Genomic DNA, 12,822 nt, shown 5'->3' on the forward strand with positions numbered 1-12,822 from the left:
CTCACTGGCTTCCCATTGAAGTCTGGGCCCAATTCAAGGTGTTGGTGATCACTTATAAAGCCCTAAATGACTTGGGTCCCGGCTACCTGAAGGAGCGCTTACGTCCATTCGTGCCCCCCCCACCCCCTGAGATCAGCGGCAGAGGCCCTTCTCCGGGAGCCCTCCGTGAAGGACATTAGGAGGGTGAGTACCCAGAGCAGGGCCTTCTCTGTGGTGGCGCCCCAACTGTGGAATGCGCTCCCCAGAGAGGTCCGCCTGGCGCCGTTGTTATTTGCTTTTCGGCGCCAGGCGAAGAACTTTTTATTCAAGCGTCATTTTAATTGTTAATGTTATTTTTATTTTAAAGTTTTTTGGCCAGGGTGACTTATTTTATACAGTTACGTGTATTTTATATTGTTATTTATGTATTTGATTTATTTGTAAGCCATCCCAAGGCTTTGGCGAATGGGGCGGCCTAGAAATTTTCTAAATAAATAAATAAATAATAAATAAATAAATAAATAAGCCGCCCACCCGCTGGTGCGCAGGGGGCAGGGGAGGGCTTCCTTGGGGCTGGGCACGGCCGGCTGGATCGGGACTAGCAGCCTGTTCTACAGGGAAGGAGGTCTTGGTGGCGGCGGAAGCCAGGAGCTGCCTCCCCGGGCTGCGCAGATCCCCGTCCTTGAGGCGGCCGTGCCAAACTCCCAGGAACTCCAGAGAGGAGGAGAAGCGCCGCTCCGCCAACACTCCCGCCTGCCTTCGGCGGACTTTGGGGGATGCCCGGCTGCTCCCGCGCGCCTGACCAATGACGGGAACACCAAATTACGAGTGTGCACAGCCTCCCCTGTGGTGGCCCCACGGCACAAGACCCGCCGAACGGAACTCAACAAACTCCGGCAGGACAAATTCTCAGGAAAGGCTGGCGTAGCCACAGGTTATTTCACGACGTATATTCGCCATGACATTATTTACCGTTTCCATCGCCCCTTTGCTAAGCAGCCGAGGGCTGCCTTCCTTATGAGCAGAAAGGGCAGGCAGGAGGGGCTGGGGGGCTGCCAGGGACCCGGGTGAGCGAGCAAGAGCAGACAGCGAGCGAGCGCCCGGGGGGGGGTGGGCATCGGACGTCGCCGGGCTGGCGTGCCTGCCCCTCCCCAGGTGAGACAGGCGGCGACTCCGGAGGCACGCCGGCTCGCAGGAAGCGGCGGGGCGTCTGAGCCGGGCAGTGCCGGGCAAGGACTCACCAGGAAGAGGGTGCCCGGGGGGCACACGCAGCCGTCCGCGGGGCCGGGGCAGGAGGCGTTTCCCGCTGGGCTCTCGCAGGTCCGCAGGCAGGAGCCGACGGCGTAGACGAGGTCCCCGGGGCACAGGGCTGCCGGGGGGCAGGTCTCCTCCGAGCAGCTCCAGGCCCCGCCGGTGCAGATGCTGCAAGGCAGGTGGAGGTGGCGGTGGGTGGCGGGCACGGGGGGCCCTCCCACTGCAGCGGCTCCTCTCCTGGGGCGCGCTGGACCCCTCGCCTGGAGCGCTCCGGGCCCCACCCCACACCGCCCCTCCGCAGTGGCCCCCGCAGAGCGGACCCAACCCTCAGCAGGTGCACCCCAAGAGGGCCCAGGAAGGGACTGATTTTGGGCCAGAGGGAAGGGGAAAGGTGCCACCAGACCAGACAGGTGTGGGGACAGGGGAGGGGAGGGATCCCAGCGGCCCCTGCTTTTTGCAAGAGCCGAGCTGGGACCTTGGCCCTGCAGGGACGCGGGCGCCAGAGGCGGTGGCAGCGGGAACACGAGTCCTGAGTGCGGGATGCAAGGGGAGGGCAGCCTGGGGCTCCCAATGTTCCGAGAGCCTTGTGCCCGTGAGGGACCCCACGGAACGAGCACCTCGGGGGAAGGACGGGGCAGCCCCTCGGCGGGAGAAGGGGCTGCGGCAGACGTGCCGGAGCCGGAGCATCCCTTTCGTGGAGCTCTGGGCCTGCGGGACTCAGCGTCCTGCAAAGCTACCGGACACTCTTCCTTCTTTTGGCTGCCTTGGGGGATCCCGCCTGCGGCCCGAGGGGGGGCTTCCGCACGTGCGGCTTGCACGCCGCAAGGAAAAGCACCCGGGAGCTTCCACGCAAGGCGAGCCGAGGGCCGGGCACTGAACACCGAAGTCAGCTTTCCTGAGCTGGGCAGACGGCAAGAGGGGCAGCGGCCCTCGCCCAACGTCGCGAGGGCTTTGTGGGCGGTCGTGCGACGGCCGGGATCGCGAGCAATGCACATAGAGCAGCACGAAGCATCGGGCACACGTCGGGGTGCACGCTCGCACCCCGCAGCGGGGAGTCTGCTGGCAAGAGTGCGCCCGAGCTCATTTTGGCAGGGCAGGAAAGGCCTTCCCTGGCAGGACCCGCTTCATACAGAAGCCCCGAGGGCAGAGGAGGGCTCCGCCCGCAACCAGGATCCAATTGCCTGACGTTCCCTCACGCCCGGGCTGGGCTTCCTCCGGCACAATGACGGGGGCGCAGGTGAAGCTCCCACCGGCTCTCTCCGGGCAGCCTGACCGGGCAGCCTGACCGAGCCTCCCGACCCCCGGCGGCCCCATGCCAGCAGCTCCAGCCCCCTCCTCGCCAGGCCTGGCCTCTCCTGTCCTCTTCCATCCATGCCGCAGCTTCGCACCTCGCTGGGACCCGTCTCTCGGTGGCAAACCGCTTCTCCTTTGAGGGGGGCTGCCCAGCTGTGAGGGCTGGTGGGCACTTCCGGGGTGCTGTGTGACCTCACAAAGCGGCTGCTCATTCTTAAAACAGCTGCCGCGAGGACCATGGCAGGCCGAAAGCACTCGCTTTCCAGGAGGCGAAACGAAAAGCAACTTCCTCCAGGAAAGAGCCGCCGGGCGGAAGGGGAGGCCGTGCTCCAAAGCACAAATCGCTAAATAGAGATGGTGTGGAAGGCGGCACTGGCTTTGCGGCAGGCTGGCCTTCCAGTTAAAAAATACGAATACTTTTTTCCAAGCTTAAATAAAGGAGCAGAAAGGGCAGGAGTGGCAGGGCGCCTGGTGGGTGCCCGGGGAGCGCCACGCTGCAGTTCCCTCCTGGACGATAAAAATCGGAAGTCTGCTCCAGGAAAACCAGAAATTCTGAGGGCTGCGTGGATTACACGAACTGGGCCGACGTGCATCTCTGCGTTCTTCCGCACAAGCAGTGCCGCTTCCCAAAGGATGGGGCAGAAAGATGCAGAGGGAGGGAGCACCCCTGCGAGGAAGACACGCTCCGGCCTGGCTCAGCGCTGGCTCCGCCTCACCCGGAGCCCTGGGTCCCGGTCTGGGCACCGCAGTTGGGGGAGGATGCAGGCAGGCTGGGGAGGGCTCGGAGGAGGGCAGCACGGGTGATCCGGGGCTGGAAACAGCCCTGCGAGGAGGGATGGAAGGAGCTGGGTGCGCTCGGCCTGGAGGAAAGGAGACTGTGGGGGGGGGGAGCCCCTGCGAGTGCTTGAAAGGCTGCCAAAAGAGGAAGGGCAGGATCCCGTCTCGATCATCCCAGGGTGCAGGAGGCGGAATAAACGGCTGAACTTATTCAGGAAGCCAGAAACATTTCCTGACTATCAGAGCAGCACGACCGTGGAACCAAAGACCTGGGGAGGTGGGGGGCCCTCCCGCCCGGGCGGCATGCGAGACGCCGCTGGCATGCTTGAACTGGGCGTCCTGCACCGAGCGGGGCCCGGCCCCAGTGGCCCCTGGTCCTTTCCAGCTCTGCTGCTCTATGCTTCTACGACGGCTTTTTGAGATTCTGCCGATTGTTGTTCCCAGAGGCTTTCAGCGATACATGAGGACTAGAAACTGTTCTGAAAAGGCGATCGTTCGGCACCCAGTGCCGGCGGGACCCCGGCACCCCCTGGCCGAGGGAGCATGCGCTGGGTGGGAGGGACGTACCAGGTGTTGCAGCCCTTCCGGATCTCCGTGCCCACGGGATGCGCCTCGTCCCGGTACACACAGGGGCACAGCGCCGGCCGCACGCACTGCCCGTCGTCGTCCAGCACCAGGCCCTCCGGGCAGTTGCACCCGGCCACGCAGGCGCGGTCCAGGTCCTGGCAGGCGCCCAGCACCTCCACGCGGAGATCGGCACAGGTCGTGCGGCAGGGGGAGGCGCACTCCCGGTAGACCTGCCCCCCCGAGCAGAGCACCGCTGCGGGGAAAGGGGAGGCTGAGCCCATTCTCAGGGGCGGGGGGCTGGCTGCACCATCCGGCCGGCTCGGGGGGGGGGGGCAGTGCAGCCACAGTGCCCCAGACCCCCCATCAAGGTCTGGAGCAGCTGCCCCACTTCCCAGGGCCGGTGCGAGGGACGGCAGGCCCCGCGTGGGAAGGGGGCTGCCCCCTTCGCTGCGCCCTCCGTGCCGCCGGGACCAGCTGTACCCTGCCCTGGAGGGGGGCAGAAGCCTGTGGGCAGCCCCCGCTTGCGGGCCTGAGGGGCGGGGTGAACGGGGGCCGCCGCCGCTAATTCTCCCCCACGTTTCAGCGCACCTTGCGGCACGAGTGTCCTGCGCGTGGCATTGGCAGGTCCAGCCAGAAAGGGACCCCCGCCCCCCCACGCCCCGCACCGCTTCCCCGCCCCCCCTTGGCACCACCTTCGGCCCCCGCTCTGCCCCCTCTGTCTTCTCTGGACCTGGACCCATAGCCCCCCCCCCCCGCACGCTGCCAGCGCCCTGCCCGCCGGCCGGCCAGAGGGAGACTTACGGCAGACGCTCTGGTTCCTCCAGGCTGCCGGGGCGCCCTCCTGCGCGCACTGCCGGGCATAGGCAGCCACGGCGCCGCACAGGCACACCTTGCCGGCGGCGCATCCGCACACGTCCTCCAGGCAGAGCTGGTGGAAGGGCTCTCGGTCCACAAGGTCGTGGCAGGGCTGCGGGGCGGGAGGGGGCGGTCAGGCGGACGGAGGGGGGCGCCAGCTGCCACCCCAGGAAAAGCCCACCACGGGGAGACAGTCTGGAAACCGCCTGTGCCGCGACACTTCTGAGGGAGCGGATGCTGCGGCTGTGAGCCACTTTGCCCCCCGTCCCACCCCCGGAGACGCATAACTGGGGCGGCAGGGAGCAAAGGAGACGCAGAGCCTCTGGCCGCAGGCATCCCGACCGCGCGCTCACAGAGCAAGGCAACGTCCGTGCCCTTGCCGTCCGGGAGAGCAGCCCAGGTGAGCGCGTCGCCCACCCGGGACGCCTCACGAGCCACTGCAGAACAGGCGGTTTGGGGCGGCCTCTTGGCCAGGGAGCCGGGCGCCCCCAGCCAGCGAACGGGGCAGCCGTGTGCACGGCCGAATTGCTCCGTGCGCGGGACAAAGTGGAGTGGTGCGGAGGGCCTGGACGGGCGGCCCCCGTCCCCCAGCTGACAAGAGAGAGACACGGGCCTGCCGGCAAAAGGGGGGCTGTGGGGGGAACGGAGCCGCCACACTGCAAGGGGGGCTGAGGCCGCAAGGGCCAGGGGCTTCATGCGGCATTAGAGCGAGAGAGGGAAAGGGCAAACGGAATCAAATGCTTCCTGGGAGGAAAGGAAGGAAGGAAGGAAGGAAGGAAGGAAGGAAGGAAGGAAGGAAGGAAGGAAAATGGCCAGCCACTAATTTTTCGCTGAGGCGGAAACTCCTTCTGTCGTCTTGGAAGCCATTCCGGCAGAGGAAATGCAGAAGAAAGGAAACTGAGGCAGGGCACTGGGGCCCCAAGACCCTCTTGGTGCCTTCGCAGTTCGAGTGTCGCACCAGGGGCAGCAAGCCGGTGTCCTGCAGGTGGACTACAGTGCCCATAAACCTGGCTGTTGGCCACGCTGCCCTGGTCCAGCAGCGGGAGGGACCCCGGTGGCCTGCCTCCGCTCGCAGGGAAGAGGCTGTACACACGTGCCTGGCTTGGGGGACGGCGCACCGGCAGGGACGGAGGCGGCACCCCGGGAATGCCGAGAAGCCCCCCGCCACCCCCAGGCCGGACGGGCGACTCCCCCTCCCTGACGCGCCAGGCGCCCCCCGCTGACCTGGAAGGAGGGGCCATGCAGGACGGCGCAGGCCGCCTGGGCGAGCGGCCTCTGCTGGGCGAAGGTGCTGCAGGTGTCGAAGGCGAGCCCCCCGGGGGGGGGCGCAGTCAGGGGAGGCGCGGAACTTGCCGGCGAAGGCGGCCACACTGGCCTCCACGTCCCCCTCCGGGGTGGTGAAGTCGTCCTGCTGGTTCCAGTTGTAGGTGCCGCAGAGGCCCCGCACCTGCAGAACCGGGGCGGGGGAGTCGGGGCGTGGGCCTGAGCCTGAGCCGCCCTCCTGGCCCGGCACTGCCTGGCAGCGGCAGCAGCTCCATGGGAGGACGGGCCGCAGTTCTCCAGCCTCACCTGGAGGCACAGGCAGGGACCGGCCCAGGCCTCCTGCGGGCAAGGCTGGGGCTTTTCCGTGGGAATCCGGCCTATCTTGAGGTGGCGGGGTCTTAAATCCCCCCGCCAAGTGTCCTGAGCAAGCCTCTTCCGTTTACCTGTGATGACCTGAAGGCTCTCATGTGGCTCGGAAGGTGCCGGCACCGTTGCCAGCTCACCTGGCTTTTGCTCGCCAGGACAGTGTCCCCCCGCCCCCGCCGCGCCGGCATTTCAACCAGGTGGACACGCTGCATGTGCCACGCAGTCGCAGCCTCATTAGCAGCGGGCGGTCAGTAAATGTGACCCCTGGAAAGGGCTCCCCGGGGTCCTCCCCCCGCCGGGCCCCCTCCCGGGCTCGGCCGCTCGTAAAGGGGCGGAGGGGGGCCGGGCGCCTTCCTGGCTCACCTTGTGGGCAAAGCGGGGCTGCAGAGTGATGTAGACGGCAGGGAACTCCAGGCCCCACAGCACGTGGGCCCCAAAGGCCTGGAGGAGCAGGAAGGACGCAGAGGCGCGCCGCACGGACAGGCCGGCGCTGGCGAACGGGAGGTCCACCTCCTGGCCGTTGACAGAGACCTCCCCTGGAGCCGGAAGGGGAAGCGGCGGCTGAGAGAGGAGCGCCGAGCAGAGCCCTGCGACCCAATGTGGTCAATTCCCGTGGCCAAGCAAGCCCGGAAGCAACAGAGCGAGTCGAGGGGACAGGGGGCAGAGGCAGATCTGGGCTGGCGCCCCAGCGCCTCCTGTCACGGGGAGGGTCTGCCTCCACCGAAGGCCCGAAGCGCGGCTGCCCGCCTGCACGGACGAGCACCGGCAGCCAAGCAGAGGAATCGTGGGAGCTGCATTCGGGCAACAGTGGGGTGGCCGGGAGGGTGCCCCCCCAGTGGGGGTGCTGTGGAATGTTTCTACCCTCCCGTTCCACAGGAGGAGGATGGCCAAATCCAGCCCCCATGCGCCTCCCCTGGGGGTCACACCTCTTTTCCGTGGCCCCCGGTCGCTGGAGTTTCTTCCCTGGCTCCAGAGACGGAAGCGCCTCCCTCCCCGGTGGCCGCAAGAGCCCCACGCGAAGCTCCCTGGCCCCACCAGAGTGGCACTCGGCCTGCCAGCAGAGAGGTTCTGCACCCCGGCTCTGCGGCCACTCGGCCTCTTCCGGGCACCCTCCAGCTCCCTGAGAAGGCAGCTCGGCCTCGTCCCAGGCCCTGCCCTCCCGCACGGTTCTGCCCCAGGGCCACCTGCAGCCCCGCTGGCTTGCCAGGGGCCGCCTCCGTGGCGCCACCGCTCCAGGGCTCCGGCCCTGCTCCGGGTGAGCGCTGGAACCCAGACAGGGGCCACGGTCCCTCCCCACTCACCTGCCCGGGACAGCCGGGCCGAGACCTCCTGCACGGTGACGGCCACGGCGTGGAGGCAGCTGCTGCCGCCCCGGCTCCCACACGCCTCTTTGTGCTCGGCAACTACCTGGAGCTTCCCGTCCATGAAATCCTGTGGGGAAGAAGTGGGCCGGCCTTGGAGGTGTGGGCTGGGCCCCCCAGGCCGGGGGGCCCGGGTGTCTCTGCCGGCTCTCCCACGGCCACCTTGGCCAGCCGCGCCAAGCCTGACCATGGCAAAGCTCGGAGAGAGCCAACGGGGGAGCCTCTCTCCTTCGCCAGGAGAACAAGGGCAGCCTGCCGTGGGGGGGCTCCCCGGAGGTCACCCCTGGAGCCCTCCCCCCATCACTGCCCTGGCCTTCTGGGGTGACCTGCCCAGAGCGAGGGCCCCTTCTCCCAGGCCCACTCCAGGGGGCCCTGCCTAAGGGGAGGGCCTGCTTGGTGGCGGCCCCCCTGCAGCGGAATGCCCTCCCCAGAGCGGTTCACCCCACCCGACCTTGCGGTCTTCTCAGTGCCAGGTGGAGGCCTGTCTGTGGCTACGAGGTTTTTGGTCCTTCATTTTAAAAGCGGTATCACTCCATTTTTAGATCTTTGCAAGCTTTCTGGCTTTTACTTTCTCCCTTTTCATTTTCTGCTTTAAATTCTTGAAGTGTTTACATTACACTTTATCATACTCTGCAGGTTATGGTTTCAATGCCTGTGAGCACGCGGGGAACTCCAGCTGGGGACTCCATCCACCCGCCAGTCTTTTCCAGAAAGGGCTGCAGCCCGGAATACCTTGCTGCAGCCTTCCTCAGCCTGGCGCTCCCCAGACTCCAGCTCCCATCGTTCCCACCCAGCTTGGCCACTGGAGGGCACCGACTGCAATCCCCCGCGCTGGGGAGGAGCGTGGGCGTTGCGATCAAGCACGTCCGGAAGGCCCCAGGCTGGGGAGGGGCCCCGCGCCGCCTGCCTGCGAGCCCCGGCTGGGCTCCAGTGACGGCCCTCCACGCCCTGCGGCCCCGGGGCCCTGCTGGGGGCCTTACCTGCACCAGGATGTACTGGCAGGTGCCTTGGAAGGAGTAGCGCCTGCCGTCAAAGGTCAGGTAGTGTAGGTCGCCCAGCACGGCGCACTCCGCGGCGCACTGGTCCCGGGTGCAGCTCCAGCGGCCTCCGCCACACGTGCTGCGGGGACAGGCGAAGGGGGCCAGGTGAGGGCAGGGGGCACGCCACGCCTGAGCCGCCCCCTTCGCCCGTGCTTCGGACCCCCCTGGCCGCTGGCCAGCCCCGTGTGGCCCTCCTCATGCCTCGTCTCCCGACCTGCCTTGGAGTGGCGCCTCCTCCTGCCTTCAGCTCGGCGGCCAGAGCTCTGCCTGCTCGGCACGCCCCCCGGCCCTTCTCCGTCCCACCAGCAAGGCAGCCGCGCCTGCCCGGGATCCTGGGCCACGAGGACCCGCCAGGGCTACGCTGGCCCTACCTGTCCGTCTCAGGATCCGGAGCGCCGGGTGGCATTCCCCTGCCCACAACTCGGGCATTCCGGGCACCCCAGAAACTCAGCCATGTGCCCCACGGGAGACTTGCAAGCAACAGGGGTGCTGCTCAAGCGGGGGGGGGGTTCAGCACTTCCCCCACATTTCTTTCCACTGTGCCCCCTTTTCACTGTGGCTAAGGAGGGCACCTGCTGGGGCCTTCGTCCTCCCTGCGTCCTCAGGGAGAGCGGAGACACCTGCTAGAAACCCCTGTGAGCCAGAGGATGCCTCAGGCTTCACTGGACTCCCCAGACGCAAGACACCCCTTCCGTGGAGACGTCACCCCCTCCAGGCCGCGGGAGGCAGCAGATGCAGAGCAGGAGAACGTGCTCGAAGGACAAGGCAGCTCCGCGAGGGGGGAAGCGCCTGCCAACCTACACAGGGATCCAGAAGGGCTCCGCATCCCGAGCGGAGCGAGTCCCGGCGGGCGGCATGGCTCTGTCCCGGGTCCTGAAAGGCCTCGCCTTCCTCGCCACCCGGCTTGTCTCCGCTTCCCCCTCCGGTACCTGTGGCTGCTTCAGACCGTCAGCCTGAGCACTCGGCCTGGGCTAAGAGGCACCCCAGGCGTCGCCATGCCCACCCGGGACTGCCAACCCCGAGGGAACCCGTCCCACGCGAGACTCACCACCGATTGCAGCGCTGCTGGAGGGTCTCTCCCGGGGGGTATTTCTGGCGCCGGTGGAAGCAGGGGCACTGGCTCTCCGGCACGCACTCGCCCCCCTCCAGGTAGAGGCCCGGGGGGCACTCGCAGCCGCTCACGCACTCGCCCCGGCAGTGGCCCTCCTCCGCGGCGCCCACCGCTGCGCAGCTGGCCGGGCAGGAGGACACGCAGTCCGAATACCGCTTCCCGTGCACGCAGGACTTTTCTGTGGGGGGGGGAGGGAGGAGGAGAAGCGGCCGCACGATGAGGCCCCCCGGGCAGAGAGCGCTGCCCTCGGAGGCACACGCCTCGCCGCCCCCACGCACCCCAGCCTCTTCAGCGGGGCCTGAAGGCCAGAGGGGCCCCGCCTCCCCCGCAGGCCCAGCCCTCCGGCCCACGCACCCCGGCCGGGGCACGGAGCGGACGCCCGAACATCCCCAGCCGCTTGCGCAGCCTGACGAGGCCTGGGAAGGGCCGCAAACGGAGCGGGGCCTGGGGCTGCTCCGACGGGGCAGGGCTGGGAGAGGAGGGCGGGGAGCCGGGCGCCTGAGCGAACAGCCCTGCAGGCGTGGAGAAAGCGGAGAAAGCGGCCAGCGAGCGGCCCTCCTCCCTCGAATGTTGCGCCCTCAGCCTCCTCCCGACCCGGAGGGCTGCATGCGGGACGCTCGGGGCAGATCCGGGGCAGCCCTTCCGTGTGGACTGAACCGCTGGCGCAACGCCCAGGCGGCCTGGCCCGAAGCATGGCGGGGGGGCTGGCTACCGGCCCGGGGGCCATGCGCTGCCTCGGCACCAGGGCAGCCTGTTGGGGAACGTGGGGGAGGGAGGCGGGGGACTCCCTCTGTGCACAGCCAGGGCGCCCCCCCCCCGCCCGGTCGGGCCCGCACTGTTCGCCTTGCGCTTCTCTTAGGCTCCGACGGGGACGGGCTCACGATCCGCCTCCTTGGCAGAACCGCCGGGAGGTGGCATTTGGGGGCACGTGGAGGAAGCGCGGCCGCCCATGTGGGGGTTCCCACTGTGTGGGGCCCGCAGAGCAAGAGGGGCCGGGGGAACGCACTTCCGGGGCCCCCCTCCCCTCCCCTCCCCTCCCCGCCGCGCTCACCGCAGAATCCAGGGCGCCGCCAGCTGACGAAGACGCCCAGCTGAGCGCACTCGCGCGCGTAGCCGGCCAGGGTCTCGCAGACGGCCCCCTCCCCGGCCCCACTGCAGTGCACCTCCAGGCAGGCGTCGTAGAAGCCGCTGGGGTCCACCTGCCGGGAAGAGGAAAGCTGTGCCAGGTGGGAGCACAGGTGCGTGCGGAGCCTCCTGGGGCCAGGGATGGAGCCTCTTCCCCCCAAATTTTGGAGACGTCCTGGGGGGGGGGTGAGGCCAAAGGCCAGCAGGTGGGGTCAACATGGCAGAATCACGCGCGATCGATCGATCGTCCAGCTGAAAGGCTCCTGCCGCGGAAGCGCGGCCCCAGGAAAGGCGCTCCCTCCTTTCAGGGTGACCAAGAGCCGAACGACCCCCAAAGTGGCGGTTCAGGAAAGGGCCGGGGAAGGGCACGGCCACCGGGGCGCTCCCAAGGGGCCGGATTGGGACCTCGGCCCGTCCGTGAGCAGGGGAGGGGCAGGGCAACTCCGAACCTCGGCGTGGCATCGGCCAAAGGGCTCCGACAGCAGTGCGCGGCACACGGAATCCGCCTCCCGCTGGCCCCCCGTGGCGTCGCAGCTGCGCCCCTCCTCGGCGGCGTCCTGGCAAGGGCCCTGGGCAGGCGAGGGGGGAAGTGCTTCGCAACCGGGGCCACAAGCCCCTCCTCACTGCTCAGGCGAGCAGAAGCAGCAAGGCGGGGGGGCAGCTGGGGGGGCAGGAAGAGGCTGCCCCCCCGCCTCTTCCACAGGCCCCCTGCAAGGAGGTGGCATGGCGCCCCCTGGTGGAGGGCCCTTCCACGGGGGGCCTGCTGGTGAGAAGCACCTCTCCCTGCCCCTCCGTTGCCGCCTCTGTGCCTGAGCACCCCCCCACGTTTTCCTGGCGGGGCCCCACAGCAGCCACGACGGAATGGCCACCCCTCTACAGGGGCCTGCACAGATCCTCCGGCCCCCCCGGCCCCCGGGCGAGCCATCCCCACCAGAGCCCCTTCCCCAGTGCAGCCATGGCAGCCCACCCCCCGGCCTTGCCTGGCACCTACCGAGCCGGCGCCGGGGATGCGCCACGAGTTGCCAAAGCTGGCCGCCAGCACGGCCATGTCCCCTCCCGCGCGGAGGAAGTCGTCTGCGGACAAACAGAGAGCAGCTGCAGGGGGGCCCTTCCAGCCCCCCCAGCCCGCTCTGCAGGCAGGAGCGATGCCGGAGCACGACCTGCCCCGGAGGGGGGGTACGGGGAGATGGCTTTTCAGGGGCTCGCAGGGTTGGGCAGGTCTAACGCAACCCCGACCAGCATAGTGACAGTGAAGGGCTTTTCTTCGGGGGGGGGGCTTGATGTCTTCTGTTGGCCCACGGGCAAGAGGCTGCCCCGCCTGCTTCCGCTCGGGCTCCCAGCCGGCCGGCCAGAGCCCGCGGGACCCCCCGCCCCCCCCGGAGCAGTCCCCCCCGTCCGGGGCCGGCACGGGAGGCGGGCACCCGGGCGCGTTACCGGCCGCGTCGCCGTTGTAGACGCCGCACAGCCCGCGCGTGGCGCCCCGCAGCTCCGCCGCGACCGTGACGTGGACGGTGCTGCGCCCGTCGAACTTGACCCGCACGCCCAGGCCGCTCTCCACGAGGACGAAGTCGCCCAGCCAGCGCACGCCGATCCCTGCGGGGCGGGGGGCGGGGGCGGGGGCGTGAGCGGGCGGCGGCCGGGGGGCCCGGGCCCCCTCCCCACGCGAGCGCCCCAGCGGCGCCCCCGCCCCGCAGCCGCACACGGGCCCCCGAAGGAGTCTCCCCGTGATGCCCCCGCCCCGCTGAGGAGGAGGAGGAGGAGGGGCGGGCGCGCCGCTCGCGGCCAAGGGGCAGCCGGGCCGGGCCGCTCCGCCCCGCGCCCAGGGCGCCCC

The 12,822-nt window shown here is 68.7% G+C and overlaps 1 protein-coding gene across 1 annotated transcript in view; it reads right to left on the reverse strand.

The window, feature by feature from the left end:
* Positions 1-12,822, reverse strand: part of LOC123017902 (SCO-spondin-like) — an 80,681-nt gene that overhangs the window by 58,037 nt on the left and 9,822 nt on the right. Inside the window, 13 exon segments of the mRNA XM_044419557.1 lie at positions 1,221-1,401; positions 3,871-4,123; positions 4,672-4,837; positions 5,950-6,051; positions 6,053-6,172; positions 6,718-6,890; positions 7,656-7,785; positions 8,696-8,834; positions 9,804-10,044; positions 10,918-11,065; positions 11,441-11,560; positions 11,983-12,065; positions 12,426-12,732. Of these exon segments, the coding sequence (XP_044275492.1) occupies positions 1,221-1,401; positions 3,871-4,123; positions 4,672-4,837; positions 5,950-6,051; positions 6,053-6,172; positions 6,718-6,890; positions 7,656-7,785; positions 8,696-8,834; positions 9,804-10,044; positions 10,918-11,065; positions 11,441-11,560; positions 11,983-12,065; positions 12,426-12,732 (2,163 nt within the window).

Source organism: Varanus komodoensis, unplaced genomic scaffold (assembly GCF_004798865.1).
Source record: "Varanus komodoensis strain SLA01 unplaced genomic scaffold, ASM479886v1 scaffold104, whole genome shotgun sequence".
Classification (NCBI taxonomy): domain Eukaryota; kingdom Metazoa; phylum Chordata; class Lepidosauria; order Squamata; family Varanidae; genus Varanus; species Varanus komodoensis.